General features: G+C 44.8%; 1 protein-coding gene across 5 annotated transcripts in view; it reads right to left on the bottom strand.

Annotated features, from left to right (window-relative positions):
- Window positions 1-26,579, bottom strand: part of RPTOR (regulatory associated protein of MTOR complex 1) — a 344,195-nt gene that overhangs the window by 88,541 nt on the left and 229,075 nt on the right. For all 5 annotated transcript variants that reach the window (XM_059906939.1, XM_059906941.1, XM_059906940.1 and 2 more), the window contains exons 8-9: window positions 7,586-7,686; window positions 6,901-7,045 (exon numbers count right to left, since the gene is read on the bottom strand). In XM_059906939.1, coding sequence (XP_059762922.1) covers window positions 6,901-7,045; window positions 7,586-7,686 — 246 coding nt within the window. The remainder of the gene's footprint in view (window positions 1-6,900; window positions 7,046-7,585; window positions 7,687-26,579) is intronic.

The raw sequence follows: 26,579 nt of genomic DNA, 5'->3' as shown, positions 1-26,579 counted from the left end.
ACAGGGTCCCATGAAGGCCTCGGAGGGTGGCTGACATGTAGGGACACACACAGAGGCCTGCTATTTCCTGGCAACGTTTAACACCGATTCTAAACTGGACACAAACGATCCTCTTACTTTCTCTGTGGTCCCAGATCCAAGTGCGGATTCCCAAGGATATAACGATTTTCTCACTCTGACCCCCCCTTTCTTTTAGAAACGTGCTCCTCGTGGAAAGAAAGTGATGGTCAGAACAAGGGGTTTAGTTTCCAGTATTGCAATCTCTTCCCAGCGCAATTTCCTGACACACTCAAGGATTCCATGTTAGGTTTATTTAGACTAATAACTGCCTGTTTGTGTGCAAGAGGCACCTTTTCATGGGTCTTCATAAAGGATCAAAACAAGAATGAAAAATGAAAACATGCAGAAAAACAGTAAAAATGTAAGATGAACAAAAGACTAGAGAACTCTTTTTCATTTTTCAAATATGTGGAATATATTTCTTTTTTCCCAGACTGGCCCCTTCTGCACAAGCACACCCTTCCCCCACCAATCTAATTAAGAGGCAATCAGGAGATAATCAAAAGTTCCTCAAAGTGCCGGCAATAAATAGCTCCCATATGCTCAATAAGTGCCCAGACTGCAGGCGAAATGGTTATTCTGCAGCATTGAGGGAGACACTTACTCTCTGTTAAGACAGAAGTCAAGTCAGTTATTGCAATTAAGCTCTATAAAGATTCCTTGAATTTAATCAAATAAAAAGTTTTAACTTCAAGAGTTAGAAGAAAGTGTCCACCAGTTGGGGGGAGGTGACGTGGGCAGAGGGGGTCCAGGGCAGCTGGTGGTCTTGCTACAGCAGCTACACAGTGGGCACCCCGAAACTGCACCTTCTGTAAAGCTGGCTTCTGTGCCCTCTTTCAGAACCATCTCCTCAAAATCACGAGGCAAGAAGAATTATAACCCATTAAAGACGTCCCTGCTGGGGTGTCCTAGACAGAGTATCAGAGGAACTAGGCTGCCCTGGCGAGACCTACTACTGCCGCCTCAGTCCTTTCCAAGGAGCGAAACAAAACCTGACGCAGCTGCAGTGGGACCTGGGAGCAAATCTTCTGAGAAGTGTGGCCCGTTGGGCCTACCGGCTCCCCAGGGTTGGCCCCCACCTGGGTCCAATCACTCAGTGAGGTCGAGTCCCGCCAGCCAGAAAAGCAGCTCAGAGGAGACTGCTGGCTTGAAAGGAAGCCCCGGAGGAGGGACTCACCTGTGTCACCGGGAGCAAGGCAGGGCCATGACTGGAGGGGCACAGCTGTCTAAGTGAGAGGGGACAAGGGACTCCGTTCAAGGCACCGAGGAGGACAGGAGGAAAGGAGAGGGCGTGGGAGAACACCTAAGACCTACTGGACACCGAGGGGCCAAACAGACTGCCAGCCAGCAGTGAGGCTGCAGCGAGCCCCAGGCCGAGGCCGGGAGAGAGCAGCAGGCTGGCACTGGGCTAGCCGGCCTCCCTCTGGGGCCTGTGGTCGTTGATTCTGTACAAAAGGAAAGGGTCAGGTTGGGGACCTCAGTTCCCATCAAGCCCTAGATCACATGGCAGCCTTTTCAGCAGCACGACGGTACCCTCTGCTGAGCATTTACTCAGTTGGTTAAAAGTGGCTACATTTTCTAGGGTAAAATCAAAACGAACTTGGAGTCTTAATTTGGGATTCTCACTAAGGAAAAGTGGGAAAGCAAGTCCTGTAGAACCTTGAGCCGTGGCACCCAGGCGAGCATGGAACTTGGGAGGTGTCCCCGTTCGCACTTCCCACAGCCCCTGTGACCAGCCGCACAGGCTGCGCCCCCAGGGAGGGAGGATCCCGGGCCTCCCCACCCCGCGGCGCAGACCAGCCCGGCTCTGAGCCGTGGGCTGCTGATGAATCACGGCCTGGAGAACGTGCCATCCAGGCAAGAGCTCGGGTTTTCAGGAAACGGGCCTAAGATGGCAGGCACCCAAGGAGTGGGCTGGGAGGACAGCCTTCCAAGAGCGCCCGGCTCCATCTGCACTGATCAGTCAGCCAGCCAGGCTCGCTCGATGGGAAGGAATGCACAGGTTATTACCACGGAGAAATGCAAGGTTTCAGGACCTGCTGAAATTGAAAGTGAAGGCAAACGGCTCTCCGATGGCTTTGCATCAAAAATTAAACAGAAGCCGGGTGCTGAGCATTTCATCATTGGCACCCCCGCCTGAAACAAAGTGTGAATGTGTATGACTTTGTGTCTTAACCTCAATTTTTGTTAGGCTTTGTTCCCTTCCTCCCCCTGCTGAAAATTCAACCTCTCCATCACCACCCAAGGAATATAGTAACTAGATGGTAAATTATTTATTCCAAATGCTCTTTCCGATTACCTTGGCTGTGCACTCCCTGGGGACGTACAAACTTTCGTCTATTTACGAGACGGGAGAAAGAGCTATGGGCATTGTTGTTGAGTGTTTCATCACCCAAATGAGCTCTGCTGAAAGCCCACGGCAATGCTTCACTGGCAAGGAGCCCATGCGGCGCCTCGGACCTCAGGGGCGGCTGGCAAACCTGAGTGCAGGCGAGCATGACCTTCCAGGTTTCCAGGCCTCACATTCTCCTGCCTTTGCATCTGAGCCCACTGCCTGTTCCCTCCGCTCTCCCACCTCCCCTAAGGACAGGACTTTGAGCTGGACACCTGCCACCCAGGACAGAGACCACATCCCCAGCCTCCCTAGACCAGGCACCACACACGGCCGCGGGGAAGAGCGGAGATCCGTGTCCCTCCCGTGAGCCACTCAGCTACACAGGAAAGAGGAACAAATCCCCATTTGTAAAGCCACTGGATCTGGTGTTACCAACTGATATTCCAACCACTACCTTTAACTACCCCCAGGGGAGGAGGGAAAACATGTGGCAGTCTTTCCATCTTAACCAAGTCAGTGGCCCTCAACGTGGCTGCATGCCCTATACAGCTGCCTGACCCAGTGTTTATACCAAGTATTTCTGGTCTCTGACTTGGCATGAGACAATTCTGCATGATGTCATAAAGAAATAAAGGTTATCACCCACCCTGAGTGGTTTTCTCCTCCCTAGATCTACAACACGGTAGCACGGTCCAATCAGAGGGCCGTGTTAAATGTGGCGGCTGGACACAATACCAGGACCCCACATAGTCCAACCCTGAGTCTGTGTCTGCAGTGACACGAGGGCCACGTGCAAGGGCGTGACGCCCACCTGGAAACGCACAACGTGTCCAGGCTGGGTCGCCAGTGCTTGATACTCAATAAATACTCAGGCATGATTTCACACCTTTTTAGAAAGGCTTTTTATGTTCTTTACAAGGCCTCCCAGTGTCCTGTGCATAGTGAGTATGCAACTACTTGTTAAATTATCCCTGCAACTGTTGTTTCAGTAACAATCCCGTTTGCTGTACGTTTGCTGTACAGTAACAAATATGGGACGAGTCTAATGCATGTGAATGATTTCCAACTCAGGATTTTAATGAGCTCTTTCTACAACATTTAAAAAATACCAAATGAGATCAAGTGCAGGTACTAAACTTCAGGGAATTCTACTAGTTACATTTTTTTTCATGCAAAGAAGCACACAATGATTCTTCTGTCTCCAGTTTTGCATTTTTGACAAGGGAGACTTCAACCTTAATAACTTAATTTTAAAAAATAGCTTTTAGTGTTTCAAAGGCTTAAAACATCTACATGTAGATTTTTAATTACAAAAGTAATATCTACCAACTTTTAAAAGGGAGCATTCTCATTCTAATCCTCCTGTCCTGGTATTAGCACCATTAGCATCTTGTTATAATTCTATCCAGCCCTTTTCCCACGCATAACAGAGAGGTAATTATACTGCTGATACAGTCTGGTGTTCTGTTTTTGTCATTTAACATATATTTTGTATAATAATAAATAATCTTCACAAAGTTTTAAGATGGCTTACATTTTTTCAAATATATGTATCTCAATTACATCCCCATTCTGTTAGGTACTGGGATTCTCCCCGGTTTCCCCTTTTATAGCTAATATTCTGACAAATGGCATTCTTTTTCAAAGCCTCTCTGACTGTCTCACCAGTCCCGTTCCTTGGTTCTTCCTCAGCAACCTGCTTAGTCCCTCTCCTGAGCTGGAATGGGTGGATGCAAAGTGGACAGGGCAGCAGGGGCTGGAGTGAAGCGGGAGATGTCAGGGTCCAACAATGCCGGCTGGGAATGTGCTGGTCCAGGCTGGGTCAGGGGTCAGGCCGCCTCCCTGTCCAGGGCTGTGATCCCCAGAGCCCTCCCTCACAGCATCCTAATGCTGACCCCCACCTCTGAGTCCGCTTCCCAAAGAACCCAACGTGCAACAACCAGGATTCGCCTAAAAGGGAGCGGGGAGGGTATCAGGCCACAGACAGTGCGCTTTGCAGGATGGAGGGACTAGATTGTACTCAAGTCTTCAGGGTGCATATCAGCTGCAGAGGGGCCCTGGAATGCGCAGGGAGGTTGGAACCAGGGAAGTAGAAAGACCCCAAAGGTGCATGTATGACTGCTAGCAATTGCACGCGCCCCGGGATACCCGGGAGGCTTTCCACATGTTTATCTGGGTCTCTGTGGGTTGCTGTGTTAGCTCACGTTTATCTGTACAACAAATAAATACAAATGAGGATCTGTTTTATGAGAGAGCTAAACTCGCAGGCAAGAGGGCCATATTCCTAGTTTTAGAGGAGGGCATGGAAAGGTATCAGTAACAGAGACGGGAGGGATTATGAGACGCTGCTGTTAGACTTTGGACCTTATATTAAACAGCACTTATACAAATCCCAGAATTCAGAAATGTTCTAAGAGGCAATACTAGAGAAAGATCTGTGGGATGATGAAGAGAGACAGGTGTGACTGTTCCGCACCGGCCATCTCTGCGTGCTTCCTCCCTGGGTCCCCTTCTCCTGCTGTCATCTTCCCTGTCTGTTCTGTCTGCTCTCTGCTCAGGCTGTGCTCCTTACTCTCTTCTCCGGGACAACACGTTCTTTTTTACTCTTTGCAGCTGAGCACATCTTAGAGGAGGCAGTTTTATATCCAGAGAAACATGCACAAAAAGGAAGACTGTCCCATGGACTTGGTGGGGTGGGCAGATGGAGGGAAGGACATAGGCCGCTTCTCGCTAAAAGCTGGCGCCTCGCGTCCACCCTGTATTTCCTCCTCCTGGGGGGAATTGCTTGGCCAGTGGCCCCAGTCACCCAGGAGGCTGTTCACACTGGGCAGCTGGTGTGATGCCCTTTTCCTGTGGCTTAACTAGTGTTCCATCCATGACTAGTCGCAGCACTGACCCTGTTCAGATCTTTTTTCTTTTTCTTTCCTTTTTAATAATAGATGTTTTATAAAAACCTGGTTCAGAAAAAAATAGAATTTAAGGCATCACTTTACTTAAAGGATAAGGCTGTTTTGAGGATCTCCTCCTTCAGAAATGTGGGTTTTCTTTCGAATTATTTATCCTAAGCATTAGAGAGGCTTTTCAACCCCACCTCCCCAGTTCTAATCTTCATGGAGTGAAGGAAACTGCGCCTGCTGTCCTGCCACTCTGTTCACACAGGATCTAAACTGCTGCACAGAGACTCTTCGTGCGGTCTACTCCTATTTCTCTGTTTCTCCGTAACTTGTTCTCTAGTTTATTCTATAAGCTCTTCCAAAGGATATGGATGAGGCATGTTTTAACTTGATTTCTGTTCATAGTCTGGTGCTTGGCCAGCATAGTGCATCTTGATTTATCTCACAGATAAGAATGTTAATTCCTGATTTTCCTTGAGTGGATGAGAGGAGGTGAGTTTACCATCTTCTTCTTAGTTCTCTGGGTTTACAGAGTTGGGGGAAAGTGGTCATGCACATACTAAAAAAAAAAAAAATCACTACCCAAAATAAACCTGACCATGAAAATACACCATAGAATGGTTTTTAGGGCTAAACTTAAATGAATTACTCTTTTTAAATATTTTGTATTAGGATTTCTCTCTGGATATAACTAAGACACATTTTCCTTTGTTACTGCCCCATTTTAGTACTTCCTCAAATTCTGCTTGTGTCACAAAAGCAAGGAAACAGGAAGAAACCAAACGCCTTCAGATATAATGTCTAGATTCAAAACAATTTCCATTATTACTGCTGTTATCATACTGTACTTACTACTAGCAGTAGTGTAAGGAGCAGTAATCCAGTTTTTTTTTTTTTTTTTTTAAATATCTATTTATCTATTTGGCCGCGCCGGGTCTTAGTTTGGTATGCGGGATCTTCGTTGCAGCATGTGGGATCTTTAGTTACGGCATGTGGGCTCTTAGTTGCAGCATGCGGGATCTAGTTCCCTGACCAGGGATTGAACCCAGGCCCCCTGCACTGGAAGCACAGAGTCTTAACCACTGGACCACCAGGGAAGTCCCAGTAATCCAGTTTTGAAGGAAATTTATAATCAACATACAAGCATCACAAAGATCACACTCGTGGGTGTGTGTGTGTGACAGCATGTGTATATGTGTGAAATAAGCATGCAAATTAACTGGTCATGAACCCAACAGTTTTAATTCTCTGGAGCAATCTTGGATACACTTCAGGAATTCAGCTGGCAGTTTCTTTCCTCAATACCAATCCCTACAGAGTCAGAAACTCACCCGCAGGCCCTCTCCGCCCCGAGCTATGAACTGCAGGGCCTCTGTAGGCACTGGTCCCGCTCAGCCCTGGATGACCCTTAGAGGCACCTGCACTTCTGCAGGGGACTCAGGCAGAGCTGAGGGTCGACCTTATTAACTTGTGTACACCACTCAGGCCTCCACGTTTGGAGCCACGTCTTGCTATTTTGTTCAGATAATTCCCTTACACTTGGACTATCGCAGAAACGGGAAAACCATGCTCCTTAGAGAACCTGATGCTGGTCTGGGGAGAGACACTTACCACATGGCGTGCATGTACGTGGGGGGCAGGCGTGGGCTGCTGACGGGGGTGCAGTTATACGACCTCATGATCCTTTCCGCCAATAAAAAATTTCGAAACAGACTAGCCACCAACAGGTCCTGTCTGAAGAGCTTCTGGAAGAGATCTGAGGGCAGAGAAAAGATAAAAAGGTGACTTCAGTGACTCACGTCCAGCATTTAAAGCCAAATATACAAATATACTGTCCTTCTACCAGAAGTTGCAACAAGCAGGTTGGAACTGACATGCACATTCTCCACTGGCAGCACCTACATGACACACGTAATGTGAACAAACAGCAGAACCCAACCAACCGGTCACAGAAAAACATGAACGTGTCTTATACTATAGTAGTAATTGGGTTTTAAGAAATATGGATGGTGTGTGACTAGGAAGGCAGATGAGCCCTGAATCTGCCCTGAAAACACTAAGGACCCGAGCAGACGCTTCTCTGAACTCGCCCTGCAGCACTGCTCTCGACCTGACGCGCGATTCACTTCATCCTCGCAGAACCTTCGGGGCCCCTGCCTTCTCCCGCCCACCCCCTCAGGTTTCTTCACTGAGGGGAACTCAGTCCTCCCATTCGACTTCTCTCACACGCCAGCGCCAGAGTCTCCTGACTCCGGGGCAGCAGCCTTCCCGCCAGCCCACGGCCGGGCAGCCTCACCCCGAGGAAGCACGTTCCACGCGATGGTGTCCGTGATGGCCGTGAAGATCCAGTTCAGCTCGCCCAGGGGGGTCCTCCTGTCGTTCAGCCGCCCGGGGATCCTAGGGAACACGAAACGGTCACGGAGATGGAAACAGGTGACACAGGCAGGAGGCGGTGGGGAGAGAAGGGGTAAGGGGACGATGACGCGTCAGACGGGGGTTGGGGGGAGGCTCGGCCACGCCAGGAGGACCTCCTTGCCTCGCCGTGATCTTTGAGACTCCTGTACGTCTAACCTCACATCTTAAAACTCAGCCTCCACTTCACTTTCTTCCCTTCCCCATCTGCACAGGAGCAGCGGGTGGGCCCCTCCAGCACCCCCGTGTGACAGCAGGCACAGAGCTCTGCTGACCAGGCAGGCCCCCGGGGCCCTGGAGCCCCCCACAGCCTTGCTCTCAGCCTCCAAGTGGACGGGCCCCACACCCTAATCAAGACACTCCTGTCGGGCAGGACACGGGTCACCTCCCAGAAGCCGAGGGCAACAGGAAGACCTCTGTGGGCCCAGCTCTTCACCACACAATCCTTCACCTGTTCAACATCAAAACAGACCTAGTCAGGCCTAGATTCCACCTCTTAAATTCACACGTAGTCCTGGGCGCAGCATCGCTGGACTGAAAATGCCAGCGGTGAGGATGTGAGAGGTGGGCCAGCAGCATCACAGGCCTCCCAGTGGGGCGTGTGAGGGGAGCTGGGCTTGCTTCCCCGGCCCCCGTGGGGAAATTCGAGCACAGGAAGAAAAAACGCGACAGACAACCGGGCGACACTCTTTTGAGTGATGCTCAATTTGCGGCCACTCACATACGATGCCTTGGGTGTATGAGCTGGCACAATCCTTCTGGAAAGGACAGACACACGAAGGACAGAAAACATCTGTATCCTTTCCTCAGTAAGTCTGCTCCCAAGAATCAATCTTGAACCAGAAACGAAGAATGTGGAAACAAGGTATGTTTTGCAGTGTTTTATTTATAACAGTGAAAAGTCAGAAACTACCTATGTGACCAATAATAGAGAAATGATTAATTATGGAACAACCACAATGAAATAACTACAAGCTATTAAACTGTTGTTTATGAATATTTTAATGATATGAGGAAAAGACTGCTTTGTAACCTTAAGTAAAGAAGCGGGACAAATATCGTGCCATCATAATTATACACAACACGTGCAAGGAGAGCCGACCAGGAGGAAAGCCCCGCAGTGAGGCAGTGGCGACAGTCTCCTTGTCTTCACATCTGCACGCAGTCAGCATTGGCTGCCACGCCTCTGCCCACTCACCCGCCTCTCGCCCTGGCAGCTGGTGGTGACAGGACGGCGTTCTTGGAGGAAGGAGGGTCTGCTGAGGTCTATTTCCAAACCTGGACCAAGCGCATCATGGGTGTGTGCAGTGCCCCTTGAGTCAGGTGAAGCAACACAGCCCCGGCTGGCTCCTTGGGGTTTGACCCTTGGGAAAGGCCGCTGCCTCCCCAGCGGTGAGGAGATGCTCCTGAGACTCCCCGCCCTGCTGCCGGCACTGCGGCCGAGCCATCGGAGGGAACAGAGGCCACTCCTTGTCAGGCGGAGGTCAGTGTGCATTTAGGTGTTTTTAAAATCCTCATCTTGTGACGATCGCTGGCAGATAAATGCAAAACTAAGACTCCCACTATGATCTCCTGAAAATTCTACTGATATCTTTCACTAAAGCTCATCATGAAACCACAGACCAAGCCATCTGCCCGACGGATTTCAGACAGACCTGGGAACCATTCAAAGTGATTAATCAACCAATCATTGCAAGACCCATCTGCATTTGGCAGCCTGGGATGACAAAGGTGGAAGTGAGTCCCACTTCCCTCCCTTTTCACGTCATTTAGAATTAAGTCACTTCAAAAAAAAAAAAAAAAAAAAGAATTAAGTCACTTCAGAAACTACTTGTTTCCATTTTCCTTTCTGTAGTTGATCCTAAGGACGTCAAAACCCAACCCGCTCTGGAAGCCATCTGGGTCAGCGATGCAGGGCCACGAAGAAAGGCACAGCACAGTGTCAAGCTCAGGACACATTTCGTTACACAAGTTTCTTTCACCTAACCCTCCCCCCAATTTCATTAATAATCAAGGTGGTTCTTTTAAAATTTAAACCCACAGTGTTAATCAAGGACTAACTTCTATGTGAAAAGCACAAAAAGCTATAGTTTAGGAACAGATCATGGAATTGGGAGATGAGAAAAACGAACTCTAGTCCCAGCTGTGCATGTCTGGGTAACTTCTGGCGTCTTGTTTCTCTGCTCTGAGTCACCCAGGTTAACCTCATATGCAAAATGGGGACCAAAATAAAGTGGATAGCACTTCCAAAGAAGATGCAGCAGAGAGCCAGCAGACACTTCCTTGGAAAATGCATGCCACCTCCTCAAACTCCTCATCACCGCTGTCTGCCGTTGGATTTATTCTCACCTCCCCCGACATCTGGGTTCACCTACAGCTTCCAGCACTGCCCACTGTGTGGAGCCTGACTCCAGCAATGGCGACTCTGTTTCTGGATCTTACAAGATGACCCAACCTGAGGTGTCTGCCTTCACCCCTTGCTTGCTGTCTTCACAGCTCAAATTTAACATGTCTAAAATCAAGCTCATCCTCATTACTGCCATCTTCTTCTCCCCTGTAGCATGTGTCCTCGCTCCAAGAGTCCCCGTGGATTCTCTTCCATCAGAGCTCGAACCCTCAGAGACAGGGCCCACTCATCTCTTCCCCAAGTGTAGCTCGTGTTTCCTGCTTCTTGCAAGGCACCTCTTCCACTGTTTTTTGGTAACCACTCCCACTGCAAAGGTATCCTCAATGGCCTTCTTGATCCAATTCATACTAGGCAGGGTGACGGCCCCCGGTATACCTTTGTTCAAAAATCTACAGGGTTCTCTGCCTACTGCTGCAGTGGTTTCAAATAGTTCCCTCTATTTCAACAAAATCTCACTTGGAATAAAGGAAAGCAGAGTTCCTCTGGCTGGAGGGGTGGGGGCTGGGAGCCACAAGCTTCCCAGTGGCCCACGCCTCCCCCGATGGGCCACTGCGAGGCCTCCGAGGAGCAAGGGAGAAAACACTGCCAGTGGAGTTGGGTAGAAAGTTTCCACTTGGCTTCAAAGCCATCAACTTGACACAATAAACTTTGAAACTAGTTCCCCCTGGTTGGGTCCATTACCTCGCAGTTGGACAAAAATATCAAACTCAGTCTCCTCTCATTTGCCCACTTGGAACAGCCTCCCACCTGCCTTGGGCTGGTTCTGGCTCAGTCTTCACAAGCGAAGCCCAACTTCCCTGTCCATGAAGATGTCTTGACCACAACAGCCTTTGCTCAGGTCCTTTTCAACTGCATCTCCCTCGGGATTTCTTTGGCAGCCCACCGACTGCTTACTTTTCTTTTTATTTATTCAGTGTTGCTCCATGCATGTTAATTATCTGTGTAACTAGGTAATAAATTCCTTGTAGGCAATGACTTACTTTCCTTGATGTAAATCAGTCTCTTCACAGATTCTGGTGGAGTGCTGAGCACATGCACGAGCTCACAGCCCACACATCTGACTCATGTTACTTCCCTACTTAAGAACATTTGCTCCCACTTGGCCAGCAGCTCCCTGAACCCCGTGTGGTGGAGGGACTGACATGGAGGGGCACCGCCCAGACCCCCCAAGAGGGGCCGGCTGCTCAGCGGGAGGAGTATGGTCAGGTACACCGTGCAGCTGGGAGACGAGCCCGTCTCAGCCGTCAGGCTGGCCCCAGCTGATGATCCCCGGGCCAGAAGTGCGGGGCCTCCACAGGCGGCCTGTGCTCCGCAGCTCAGCATCATGGCCGCGACTTCTTCGCCTCCCTCCCGTGCTTCTCCCCAATAAGCTTGTGTCCCTTGTCTCTGTGTCTGCCCCCATCAACCAGCCAGCACCGTGGTCTGGGGTAGATGTCTCACCCTGCCTGTCCTCACCTCCGTTCGTAACTTTCTGTGTCTCCCCAGCTTCCTCTCTTGCCAACACGCCGATGTCTAGCTACACGGAACTTGTCCTCCTCAAACAGCTCACGTGCCTCCAGACCTGCGCAGACGCCCTCCTGCCTCCCTGGCCCAGGGGTCCCCCCAGGCTTTCAGGTTCTGCTCTGAGGCCCCCACAGAATTCCGTAAATGACAGCTGGTGCCCGGGCTACGTCTCCCACTAGGCTCGGGGCTCTTGGACGGCAGGCCCACGTGCTTCCTCGTGCTAACCTACTGTTCACACATAGCATCTAATGCATAACAGATACATATTTGATGAGTGAGTGGATGGATTCTTGCTGCATGATCACAGCTCTGTGTAAATAAAATGCTAAATGAAAAACTATGGTTTCCAAGAAAATGACACAAACTCACTAAAAATACTCAAGTGATAAGAAGATAACACAAATCATCCCAAATTTCACCATCTAAGAACCAGTAGAAACATTTTGGTGACCATTCCTTCAGATATCTCTTTATGCACAAAATCAAATAATTTTAAATGCACTGAAATAACAATATGAAAAGACATGCTACATTTTTATTAAAAACATCCACCAATACACTTAGGAAAAAAGTCTGGGAGGGTCTGCACCGAAGTAGTAACAACAATTATCTTGGCATGGTGGAGATTATGGATGATTTTAATTCTTTTTGCTTATCTGTATTTAATAATATATATGCTGAAAACACGCTACTTGCATAATAAAGAAAAATGAAACTTTTTTTTAATAAGAGGGAAGCCAAGCAAGTTTACCCGAAAAGGGAAAACATTTGAAAACTTCATGTTTTATGAATTTACATCATCTCATATTCAGTTCAAATAAAGGAGGATGCACTTTTACTCTGTCTGCTTTAAATGGCTTTATGAAAATGATGGTGCAGAGAACTTTGGGCTAATTCATTTACTTAATGCAAATAATTCATTACTTAGAAATGCTCTGTGACTAAGAAAATGGGGAGGCAAACCCAGCAATTTAAAAAAAATTCATTCATTCATTCATTTATTTATATTTTAGCTGTGCCAGGTCTTAGTTGTAGCACGCGGGTTCTTTGTTGTGGCATGTGGGATCTTTTTTTAGTTGCTGCATGCGGATTCTTAGTGGCGGCATGCAAACTCTTAGTTGCGGCATGCATGTGGGATTTGTTCCCCAAACAGGGATCGAACCCTGGGCCCCCTGCATTGGGAGCGTGGAGTCTTACCCACTGGACCACCAGGGAAATCCCCAGCAATTTTTAAAAAAAATAATACTTTCGAATATCCAGGTCCGTATATACTGGTTAGATATTTGATTAGACAAAGCCAGATAAACTAGACCAGGGTTCTCAACCTGCGGGGTAAGGGACAGTGCTCATGATGTCACCAAAAGGAGTCCCTGAATATGTGTGCAGGTACATTTTCTCAATCAGTTAATGCTATACTGAAACCAGATGTGTGCGTGCGCGGACACACACAATCTCAATCATTCTAAAAATTCAGCTGAGTGGGAAAAGAAAACTACTTGACATAAATGAAGGTTGGGAACTTCTGTCCTAGATAGTACATTTTGGGACATATTTCTTCATATGCTGACATTCTGCTCAACTGGACCAAGCCACATCTCTATAAGACTTCTTTCTAATGTCTCTTTATTTAAAATTGTGTACAATTCAACACTAATATTATCTGTATTTCCTATTACACAATGGCTTTTTTCTAGCCATTCACAGATTTCAAGTGATGATCATCCAAGTCCATTTCAGTGTGTATGGAACCTGCAGTTTATAAAGTGTGATATGGTTTGTTTGCAGCCTGAATGGTTTGCAGTTTTACAGAAGAGTCCCCCTTTAACTGGACTGCAGGACTACGTCTGAGTAGTCAGGAAGAAGGAAATGAGAAACACGCAGTAAGAAAGCCTGGTTGGAAATGTAGCCACACTTGTTTAAATGCAGAAAGCCTGTGGACGATGCACTCCGCTCTCAACACTCACCCAGAGACACTCAACTGTGCAGCCACTGGGATGCTATCTTAGTGCTGAGTCAGCCGGGCCCTAAATTACATCTGCAAAGCCTGGGGCGCACGGTTCAATTACTCTCTTAGGGTTTAGAAGACCTCCTGGCAATGGCAGGTGAGGTGACTCAGATCATTCTCCCACTGAGAACAACCAGAAAGGCTGTGTGTGTGTGTGTGTGTGTGTGTGTGTGTGTGTGTAAATCTTTTTGAAGGCAATGGAAGGCTGGCAAGGCTGTGGGGAATCGTGGCGCCAAAACCTGAGAGAGAAAAGCCCCAGGCTTGAGCTGGCACCTGGGGCTCCATTTGTCCCAGAGTTACCTGGCAACTCTGAGAGGCAGAGAGCCTAAGCTGAGCTTGGCAGACTCACAGGCTGGAGAACAAAAACTGAGGGCCCACCAAGGAGATGGAGCTCAGGTAAAACCCCCAGTCTTGGAGCTGGGTGCAAAGGATGAACTAGAAATAACACAGACCTCACAGCCTCAAATCATCCCAGATTTCTGTACAATTTCCATTTTCAATTTGCAACATTCAGTAAAAAATAACCAAGCATTTATAATAAATATAAATGGAATATAATCGATAATAATTTTGAATCACTATGTTGTACACCTGAAAATAATATAATATTGTAAATCAACTATACCTCAAAAAAACTCCAAACAAACAAAACACCGCCAGGCATTTCTAGGTTTAAAACCAAGAAAAACAACTGACAAGAGAAAGAGATGGACACAGGATTCAGATATTGGCAATATCAGACACCAACTTCAAAATAATTTTACTTAATATGTTCAGAGAATTAATGCACAGGAAGGAAAACTCTGGCAGAGAACTGGAAACTATAAAATAAACTCTGGAAATCCGGGAACCTCAAGAACTTAACAATACAGTATATTAAATTTAAAAACTCAATAGATGGGCTGAACAGCAGATCAGACAACACTGAAGAGAGATATGGAAGACAGTTCAGAAAAAAAAAATACTCAAAATTAAGCAAAAGAGACAAGAGATTGGGACATAAGAAAAAAATACATAAGAAACAGTGGCTATTGTGAAAAGACCTAAGATGTACATACTGGCATCCCCAAAAGAGAAAATGGAATAGAAGCAATATTCAAAAACACAATGGCTCAGGGACTTCCCTGGTGGTCCAGTGGGTGGGCTCCACACTCCCAATGCAGGGGGCCCGGGTTCGATTCCTGGTTGGGGAATGAGATCCTGCATGCACGCCGCAACTAAAAGTCCCCATGCCGCAACTAGGAGTCCACATGCCGCAACTAAAGATCCTGCATGCCGCAACGAAGATTCCGCATGCCTCAACTAAGCCCTGGCACAGCCTAAATAAATAAATAAATATTTAAATAAATAAATTTTAAAAAAGCATTTAAATAATGCAAAAAAGGAGTCACTCTTTAAAAAAAAAATACGATGGCTCAGAATTTTCTACAACTGATGAAAGACATCAAGGCACAGTGTCTAGTGAGCTCAGGCTGTCGTAACAAAATACCATAGACTGGGTGGCTTAACCAACTGAAATTTATTTCTTCACAGTTCTGGAGACTACAAGTCCAAGATCAGGGTGCCAGCATGGTCAGGTTCTGGTGAGGACGCTCTTCCTGGGGGCCATAATTCAGTCTATAGCACTCAGGTTGAAGAAATGCTATAGTCATAAAGCAGGACAAATACAAGTAATGCCCACATAGGCACATCAAAATAAAACCGCCAAAATCCAAGACAAAGAGAACTTCCTAAAAATAGTCAGAGGAATAAATGCATATAACTTTCAAGGGAACATGTATTAGCAAGGGTCTCGTCAGGAGACAAAAACCATGCCAGTAAATTAAGCAGAGAAAATTTAATATTAAATGCTTTAACTAAAATATGGAGATTAACTAACTACTAAGAAGGACAAAAAGAACTCTAAAAAAGACAGGATTGGTATCTGTAGGGAGTAGCTACTTCCTCTTCAGCTCAGGGAGTACACCCAAAGAAGGAGCAAATTTGGAAGAGGCCCCACCCAAGGCTAAGACTTAGATCTTGCTGGAGAGGGTGTGGCTGCACCCCACTGGATTATAGAGAAAATCATTACCCCTCAGAATACAGGTGCATAAATCTTTAATAAAACATTAGTAAGTCAAATCCAGCAGTATATCAAAGGGTAATACACCATGATCAAATGGGGTTAATCACAGGAATGCAAGGTTTGTTTAACATTTGAACATCAATAATGTAATGAAACTATTAACAGAACAAAGGAGAATAAATTATTATCTTAACAGATGTAGAAAAAGCATTTGATAAATTTCAACACCTGTTCATGATAAAAACTCTCAGGAAACTACTATATACAAAAGACAACTTCCTCAACCTGATAAAGGATATCTATGAAAAATTCACAACTCACATTACCCTTAGTGATATAAGATAAAATGTTTTCCCCTAACTGATCCTTAATTAGGATCACAGCTTGGAGGCCCAGTTTCATCACTTCTATTTAATTTTGTAGTGGAGGCATTAGCCAGTGCAGTAAAGCAAGAAAAAGGAATTAAAGACATAAAGGTATGAAAGGAAGAAGTAAAATTGTATTTATTTGCAGATGACACAATTATATACATAGAAGATCTTAAGGAATCTATAAAACAGGTATCAGAACTAATTAGTGAGTTTAGCATAGTTAGAAAAATGAGGCTATTATACAAAAATCAAATGCATTTCTACATGCTATCATTGAACAATATAAAAACTGAAATTAATTTAACAAACTATTTGCAAAATATATACAGTTAAAACTACAAAGCATCAAGACAACTAAGTCAGTATGTGATAATGATCATGGTAGATGAACCCACTTAGTGCTACAGAAAAACCATGAATAAATATCTAAATTAGACTGAGGACTCCAAGAACTAGAAAAGGGTAGAATGGAATATACCACAGTTAAAAACACAAGTTTGGAGCTATAAAGTTTGGGTTTGGTTCTTGAACTTTTACTTACTATTGTATGACTCTACTTCTTTTATGCTCCATCCCTTGAAAACGCCAATAAGGACCCACTTTTTTGGATTAAGTTAAATGAGATGATGTACGTGAAGCACAATGGCTGATATATAGTAGGTACTCAGGTAGATGCACATACAGCTCTAACAATAAACTGACTCTCAAGAAAGGTCCCTTGTCAGGGAACTAAGATCCCACAAGCTGTGCAGTGAGGCCAAAGAAAAAAGAAAAGAAAGAACTGTTGGGAGGATACCCAGTGAACTACAACAAGAATGTCCAGTAATGATGGTGATACAGGTGAAATGCCTCAATGTCCAGCAGATGCCTGCAGCCTCCGTCACTTCTCTGCAGTACTTAAAATTCCAGAAACTAAATACAACAGTCAGCAACAAAAGAGGAAGATCTGGTCCAGCATCACTACATGATGGGGGTTAATGTCCTCCTGGGCATGTGACATGCACTGTTGACTGAAAGCTTCTCTCTGGACACCCAATCCTGATCTCACTGACCAGACCTCTGACCAGAACCAGGCAGAGGCCTGAGGATCTCCACTGCTCTCACACAGTGACCTCGAAGCATCTGTCCCTGACTTCCTCGTTGTAAGATGTATCCCGTCGGAATCCCCTTGAACAGCTCTGACCACTCCCCTCAACAGAGAACTTCACTTTATACTGCATTTGTCACAGTCAGAGATGTTTGATGCCATTTGCTGAATTCATGGGATTAAAATGAAAAGTAAACAACAACAACAAACTACAAAGTATTGCTGCAATAAATTTTTAAAAGACTTAACTGGGGAGACACACCACGCTAATGGCAGAAGACTCAGTATTGTTAAGACAAGAATTCTCCTCAAATTGGTCTACACATGCAACGCAATCACAGTACAAATCCCAGCAGGCTTGTTAGAAACTGATGAGCTGATTCTAAAATTGACATGGAAATGCAAGGAGCTAGAATAGCCAAAACCATTTTGAAAGGGAACAGATTTCCAGTAAAGCTACAATGATCAAGACAGTGTGGTTCTGGCATAAGGATAGACATAGAGATCTATGTCATAGGACAAAGCAAAAGGACTACACAATTACATTCAAATGATTTTTGTCAAAGGTACCAAAGTAATTTAATGGGAAAAAGACTTTATTTCCATGATGGTGTGGGAACAAATGTACATCCATACAGAAAAAACTGACCCTTGACTCACTGCACGTCATGTATAAAAGTTAACTTGAAGCGGACAATAAACTTAAACATAAAAGTTAAAACTATAACAGTTTTAGGAGAAAATCTTCACTACCCTGGGGTACACAAAGATTTCTTAGGTGGGGCACAAAAGTATAAATCATAAAAGAAAAAACTATTAGGTCGGATTTTATCCAAATGAAAAACTCCTGGTCTTTAGGAGATTGTTGTGAAAATGAAAACAAAAGTCAGACTGACCAAAAATATTCACAAGATGTAGATCTGACAATGATTTATATCCAAAATATGTAAAGGTCTCTTGAAGACAAACAACACAATTAAAAAGTTGGCAAGAGACGTGAATATACATTTTATTAAAGAATATAAATTAATGGCCAATAGCACATGAAGAGCCACTTAGCACCATTAGTCACTAGGCAAATGCTAGTTAAAGCCTCAGGACACAGCATCACACACCCATTAGACAGCTAAGATTAAAGAGACTAAGAACACCAAGTATCAACGTGGATGCAGAACATCTGGCCACTCACACATGACTGGGGCGAATGCTGAGCTGGGAAGTTTCTGATAAAGTTAAACACACACCTGTCACACCACCCAGCCATTCCATTCTTCAGACACAAAAGAATACAGTATCATCTTCTATTTATCTGAAGCTCTAGAAAAGATAAATCTAATGTATGAGAAAAAGCAGATCAATGGTTGTTTGGGTCTGGGGGCTAGGGTGGGGGATTAACTGGGATGAGGTACAAGGGAACTTTCAGGACATATTTTGAGTGTGATGGTGGTCCCATGGGTGTATAAAGCTGTCAAGACTCATCAAACTATATACTTAAAGTGAGTTCATTTTATTGAATGTAAGCTATATTTCAACAATGTCAATTTAAAAATGTAAAAACAAGGGCTTCCCTGGTGGCGCAGTGGTTAAGAATCCACCTGCCAATGCTGGGGACATGGGTTTGAGCCCGGGTCTGGGAAGATCCCACATGCTGTGGAGCAACTAAGCCCGTGAGCCACAACCACTGAGACTGCGAGCCACAACTACTGAGCCCGCGCACCACAACTACTGGAGCCCACGCACCTAGAGCTTGTGCTGCACAAGAGAAGCCACTGCAATAAGAAGCCCGCGCACTGCGACAAAGAGTAGCCCCCACTCGCCACAACTAGAGAAAGCCTGCGTGCAGCAGCAAAGACCCAATGCAGCCAAAAATAAATAAATAATTTTTAAAAAATGTAAAAACAAATGAAGGGGAAATTACAGCATTTTCAAACAATAAAAATATAACTTTTCACTGGCAAACCTGCACTAAAGGGAATAAAGAAAAATGATCTCAGATGGAAGCTCTGAGGTGCAGGAAGGAATGAAAGACAATAGAAGATGTAAATATGTGGGTAAAAATAAGTATTAACTCTATAGAATATTAATAATGTTTATGGAGATGATAATATATGGAGAGTTAAAATATATGACAGTAATTGTATACAATTAAGGAAGTGAGTAAACGAAGTTAATTGTTCTAAGGTCCTTGCCATCACCTGGAAAGTGGTAAAAGTACTAATTTATATTAGACTTTAATAAGCCGGGGGTTGCCAAAACTATGGCCCTCGGGCCAAATCCAGCCAGCAGCCTATTTTTTGTATGGCTTGAAAGCTAATAACAAGCCTTATAATTTTAAAGGGCTGTAACAGAAGATAAAGAAGAATAAACAACAGAGGCTTTATGTGGCTCACAGAGGCTTAAGTGTTCACTGCCTGGCCTTTAACAGAAAACACAAGGAGACCATGGCTCTGGGTAGCCACTCGAGTGTAGGAAAAGAACACATAGTTATTAACAAGCCAAAAGAAGGGGAGGAAGGGTAGTAAAACTGTTAATCAATCTAAAAGATGGCAATGCAGGAGAAAAAAAGGAAGGTGTAAAAAAGAAATGGGGGAAAAAACAAAAAAGAAACAGGGTGGTAGATTTAAACTCAAATATGTCAATTATTATACCAACTATAAAAAGACTTGATACTTCAATTAAAGTCACCAATTTTGGGGATGTCTCTGGTGGCTCAGTGGTTAAGAATCCACCTGCCAATGCAGGGGACACGGGTTCGAGCCCTGGTCCGGGAAGATCCCACATGCCATGGAGCAACTAAGCCCGTGCGCCACCACTACTGAGCCTGTGCTCTAGAGCCCGTGTGCCACAACTACTGAAGCCTGCGCGCATAGAGCCCGTGCTCTGCAACAAGAGGAGCCACCGCAATGAGAAGCCTGTGCACTGCAACGAAGAGTAGCCCCCGCTCGCTGCAACTAGAGGAAGCCCGCGTGCATCAACAAAGACCCAACACAGCCAAAAATAAATAAATAAATAAATAAATAAATAAATAAATAAATAAATACATTTATAAAAAATAAAATCAAAAAATTTTAGTCTAGATTTAAAAACAGAAAAGTCAACTATATCCTGCTAAAAACAGATACACCTTAAATATATAAAGCTATAGAAATATATATAAAGATACCTGCTTAAATATATATAAAATTATTTACATATCATACATAAAATTATGTACACACACATTATGTATATACATATGAAAAGACACACTCTACAAACACTAACCAAATGACAGCTGTATGGGTACGCTACTATCCTACAAAGTGGACTCTGGCAAAGGCATTACCAGAGATGAAGAGTGACATTTCTTGGTGACAAAAGGTTCAATTCATTCTACCAGGAAGGGGAAATCAGTCACGGCTAATGTGTCCTTCTGCAGTTCTGAAGGACAAAGCATGTGGTCAAAATGGGAATGGGCTTTTAATTTAAAGTAAAATGACAATAAATTGTCAAAATTACTTCTTGAACAAGAAGAGAAGAGGAAGTTGAGGTATATGTATCAGCAAACGTTTAATTAAAAATGTGGCAGGTTATAGGAAACCATAACATGGCATTAGGCTGAGGGCACAACAGGCATTCAGGATGATGGAAGAAATTTTCACATACTGAGGTATGGGTAAGTCATTCTGGCTTATACATGATTTGGCCTGAAGTTTATGTTAACTAGAACAGCCTGTCTTATAGCCTGTTTATCATACATTGTACAACTGCTTTAACCACTAAAGAAAAGAATGCAATATCCAGGGAATTCCCTAGGGGTCCAGTGGTTAGGACTCGGCACTTTCATTGCTGGGGCCCGGGTTCAAGCCCTGCTCGGGCAACTAAGATTCTGTAAGCTATGCGGCATGGCCAAAAAAAAAAAAAAAAAAAAATGCAGAGTATCCAGAAGAATTTCCACTTGAAAACAGGGATAAATGCCTCCCTTCCTATGACACCCATGCTAGTTCCCCTTCAAAGATAAGTTCCCTTCTCAGATGCCAAGGTCATGCTGCCTTGCAGTGTAGCTGCTAATCTGTCTCTTTTGAAAGCTTGAAGGGATGTACCTCTGTCATGTTTGGTGTATATTCTTTGTTCTGACAGGATATAAAACTGTGCTGAAAACCATGCTTCTCCAGAGCAGCTCCTCAGAGCTACTGAGAGGCTGTCCTGGACTACAGCCCTCAGTTTGGCTCAAATAAAACTCTCTTCTATCCTTTATTATAGATTGTTTACTGATTATTTGCGTCAACAGGGACAATCAATAGGAAAAGACGAGCTACATATTAAGAGCACTGACAACTCGAGGTTGGACCATTAGGGAGCCAGTATGTCCAGGTCCTCAGGGAACATAAGAGGCTCTCAGACTTTTTTGATCACAACTCCTAGTAAGAAATGCATTTTGCATGGTGACCTGATATACACATATACACAATCATATGTAAATGTACACATTCAAACAATAGGGCCAGAGAGCATTCATGTTGCTAGAAAAACAAGGATATTTTCTAACCTTTTCTCTTTTTTTTAATGCAAGGCTGTGACCCACCAAACTGATTTTACAGGCACTAATAAACTATGACCTGCAGTTTAAAAAAATGTTGACTTAAATGAAGCTCTTGTTAATTTCTCCTGGAAGATACTGGCTATCAAAATAGTTTGATGGTGAACAAAGCACCTGAGAGATGTGAGAGATTAGAAAATTACATAATTCTACCTCTGAATAAGCTGACTGATATTTTTCAAAAGCCACACAGGCAGCTTGTTTCCGAATGATTTTTTAAAAATCTGTACTGAGCCTTAAAATCGAACGGTTTATGTGTGCAGCTCTGCTGTTCCTCACATCCCTTTCCTTCTGCCTTTAACAGCTCCCACAGAACAGAAGCCTGCCAATCTTTACTTGTGAAGCAAATGTAGAAAAATGTATCTTAAAATCCTGGGGGGAAAGGAGTGATGATTTCCAAGGCTCAGTGGTGAGCAGGAGTTAAAACAATACTGGAGATAATCTCCCTTTTACTGAATTTATTACAGAGTGATAAACTATTGCCCATTCGCGGAGCCAGCCAACAACAGCACCAGTACTGGCACGAGTCCCTCTGGAGATTGCGAACAAAAGCCAGAGAGACACGGGGTCAAAGAGAGGGAAGGAGCAGTTTCCCACGTGCTTATTCAATATGTTTACGACACAATGAAAACAGGTTCTTTTCTATTAAATAGTACAGAAATAAATCTGAACCTAAGATTATTTTTTAAGCATTCCCTGAAAAAACCTGATTTTCTTTGGGCTTCCTGGTGTCAAGGCTGATCTTCAGACAGACCCTTTACTGAGAGCTATAGGCCCAGGAGCCAAGCAGAAGTCTCCTCCAAGCAGAGTACTCTGAAAAGCTGCTAAAAAGCCTGTAACATTCGGAAAAGGCAGTTTCTAAAATGAGGGGAAGAGGCGAAATCCAGACGAGCTCCTGGGAGCACCCCTCTTGGTCCAGACGGGCAAGGAGCACTTCCCTCCTGAGATGCTCCCCTACCTTCAGGCTGTGCTCTCCAGGTGTCCCCGCTTGAATGTACTGAAGCACCCTCACAGGGAGCTTCTCGGTAAAGAAGGTGGGAGGAGGGGAGGGGGAGGGTGGGGCTGTTGGAGGGCGGAGCTGGCCTGCTCAGCAGCAGACTTGGACGTAATGCCTCCAAGTGTTTCATACAGATTGATCCTAACCTTTCTAGTCCATGGGATGCCAGGGTTACTCCACACCTCGTGCTGAGTAGGACTGCCGGCAGTCTTGCTGGAAATTCTGTCTCTTCCTGTCAATTTGTTAAAACACCACAGAAACGATAGTTTCCAAATACAATCAGGTTGCGTTTGCTGTTCTTGATCTTCCAGGATAATTTTCCTCTGAGGTTTTCCTGGCAGGGCTGCATTAAATAGACATGAGAGCTCCTCTTCCTCCCAGGTACCTGGTGCCCCGGAGACCAGACACTTAGACTCATGAAACTCATGCCACCTCCCTTGTAAGACCTTTCCTGATATGTCCCCAACCAAAATGAACCCTTCCTCCCTCTCAACATCCACACACGAACTTGCAGAATGTTAAGGGATCCTTCAGTTTACACGCAGCACAGAGATAAGGGGGTGGAATCAGAGAGGCCTGTGTGTGAACCCTCCAGGCTCTGCCACTTCTCACTGTGTGACTCTGGGCAGGTTACCTAACCTCTCTGCGACTCAGCCACATCATCTGTACCACGCAGCCCCACAGGAACTAGAAAAGTGGAATAAGTTAACACCTAACAAGTTCGCACAAAACCTGGTACATCGTAAGGGCTCAGAAATTATAGCTGCTCCTATTTATTTGCTACAAACCCCCCACAAGTTCTAAAACAAATTAAATCAGAAATTTTGGAAGTGCCCAAATAAACTCAACCCCTAAGTTTAATATAACAAACATGATAATTTTTTGAGCAACCTAAGTTACATGTAGCACATTTTCACTTTTGTAACTTGTAAAGTAGCCTTTGGGAAAATAATTCCAAATTATATATCTGAGAAGAACTCACATCCAAAATATATAAAGACCACTTACAATTCAATAATCAGAAGACAACCCAGAGAAAGTGTGGGTAAAGATGTTAACGGGCACTTTGCCATAGAAGATAGATAGACAGCAAATGAGCACAGGAAAGGTGCTCCACATGGCGCGCCTTAGTGAGTTCAAATTAAAACCCCACACTCACAAGAATGGCTATAATCAAAGGAGCAGGCGATGACAAACGTGGAGAGGATGTGGAAAAACCCACCTCTCAGGCACTGCTGATGGGAATGTGAAATGCTACAGCCACTTTGGAAAATAATTTGGCAATTTCTTAGAAGTTAAACATAAATTTGACCATATGACCCAGCAATTCCACTCCTAGGAATCCACCCAGGAGAAATGAAAATAAATGTCCATATAAAGGCTCGTACATGAGTATTCATAGCAACATTCCTCCTAAGAGCCATTGACTGATGATCAATGATATGGATAAATAAAGAAATGGAATACCATTCAACAATAAAAAGGAATAAAATACTGGTACATGCTATAATATCAATAAACCCTGAAAATATTATGCTAAGTAAAAAAAAAAAAAAAAAATCCAGACAAAGAAGACCCCATTGTTTGATTCCACTTACATGGAATGTCCAGAAAAGACAAATATACAGAAAAGAAAGTAGATTAGTGGTTGTCTGGAGCTGGGGTAGCAATGGGATTAACTATAAATGGGCACAAGGGATCTTATTAGAGTGATGGGAATGTGTTAAAACTGGATTATGGTGATAGTTGCATAAATCAGGGGATTTACTAAAAACCATTGAGTTGTACACTTAAAGTGGTGTGTAAATTACACCCAATAAAGCTGTTGGAAAAAGTACAACAAAGACAACCCCCTCAAATGCCCTAATTGGATATATAAGTGATACTACAAAACCCACTTTATTTTCAAAATGTCATGTTTTCTGCATTGACCCAACAATGAGGCAGGCTGGAGAGAATCGTTTGTTGTCGAGCTACTTAATTTTGTTACACTAAAATTCTACTTTTTTTTTTTTTTTCTTTTTTCTGGCTGTGCCGCATGGCTTGCGGGATATTAGTTCCCGGACCAGGGATTGAACCTGGGCCCTCAGAAGTAAAAACACGGAGTCCTAACCACTGGACCGCCAGGGAATTCCCCAAATTCTACTTCTTAGTAGATGTAAAATTTTCTCTCTTCCCATTTTTCCTTTCTTTCCCTTAATAAACCAGTAGTTTTTTTCCACTTGGAAGTCATCTATTTCTTGCTTTTCCTGGCATCCCCAAAACTCATGCTGCCTGGGTCGGAGGGGCCTTACACATCGTCTCCAGTGCAACCAACCTCCTGGTTCACCTCGCCCCTCACAGCCCTCACTCTGCCTGGGGTGCGCTCCCTGCTACCCAGCTCGTCTCGGGGGTTTTGACCACCGGGCGGTTCTTCGGGATACCAAGACCGCTTTCGCTGAAGCTCCCGCCCGGCAGCTCTGACGCTAGCACTTCTTGGTACCAGACAGATACATGTAATTCACCTGAATCTCATGAGTCTTCCATTATCTAAAACAGTTACCTGTCATTCCAGAGCCTTCTCTGCTCCAGGCTCAAAATCCCAGTTCCTTAAAGTGCTTCTCACATGGCCGCCCACTCCATGTCCCACCCCATCCCCTCAGGGTCTATCACCTCCCTTCTCTAGATTTTTCTATTTCTGGAGCAGTCATTTCGAAGAGTTGACCCAAATTAAGTTCAGTTTACTAAAATACTGACTTTTTCCACAGGGGCTAGTGTTCTATCAAATTTTCCAAATCCCATACTTATACATGTGATTTCTGGGGACCACTGTGAGATCTATATACATAATTCTGATCATCTGCATTTAGCTACTCAGCATGTCAAGACCTTTTTATATTCTAGTATTGGGTTCACCTCAAAGTTTTCTTAATATGAGCAAATTCTTAGTTTAGCTCTCATTACTTCTAATAACAGTACCGTTACTGTTGATCTGAATTCCTGAAAACTTTTTGCATCATTTTGCTCTACTTTCTATGGTTAATTATTAAACGCATCCTTGTTGTAGCAGAAGAATGGTGCCATCATGAGATCGTGCAATGGTGAGGCGAGTTGTTGGTGCTGTCACATCTAAACTGACTCCTGCTATACCTGGAATAGAAGGAGGAGCATTCTGGCTGCGATCCCAGTAGTAAAAAGCAAAGCTTTACAGCTCTAAGACATGATACATGGCACACCAAATTGACCTGGGCCATCATTCATGGAAGTAATCTTACAGATCTTGCAAAAGGACCAGCTGACCACCTTCTTCAGGTAAGATGAGGGACAACCCTCCCTGTGGCTTTCCAGTTGTACCCATTCTCCATCTTGCAAACAGAGCGCATCCATCAGGCTTTGTACTACCGCTCCCTTTGGTGGAAAGCTGCAGCTAACAGACTTACAGAGCAAAGCATGGCCGGTGTTCCTTGCCACTGATCCAAATACTGCCTCCTCTGTGAAGCCCAGCCCGTGGGTCCTCCTCCATGGAGTTGGCCCCAGAATCTCCAGCTTGCCAAGGGCTCTCTCCTCTCTGGACCACTATCCACTCACAGACATTCACTGACTGCCCACTACACGCTGTCCACACAGGAGAGGAGGCCAACCTCTTACCAACCTCTTACTGAGCGTCCAGTCCAATCTCAGCTCCAAGAGGCTTGCAGCCTAGTGAGCTCAGGCCTTCCTTGTTAATGGTTCTACAGATATGAACCTGAGCCCCCTGATCAGTTTTTAAGCTCTTGAGGACACACCATCTCGTACACTGTTAGTCTTCTCCCATCATCACCCCCTAGCACCTGGTGTGGTACACACCGCTGGCACGCCAACACTTGCCGGTGGCTGGCATGGAAG

This window comes from Balaenoptera ricei, chromosome 20, assembly GCF_028023285.1.
Source record: "Balaenoptera ricei isolate mBalRic1 chromosome 20, mBalRic1.hap2, whole genome shotgun sequence".
Classification (NCBI taxonomy): Eukaryota; Metazoa; Chordata; class Mammalia; order Artiodactyla; family Balaenopteridae; genus Balaenoptera; species Balaenoptera ricei.
This window is presented reverse-complemented; position numbering and strand designations above follow the sequence as displayed.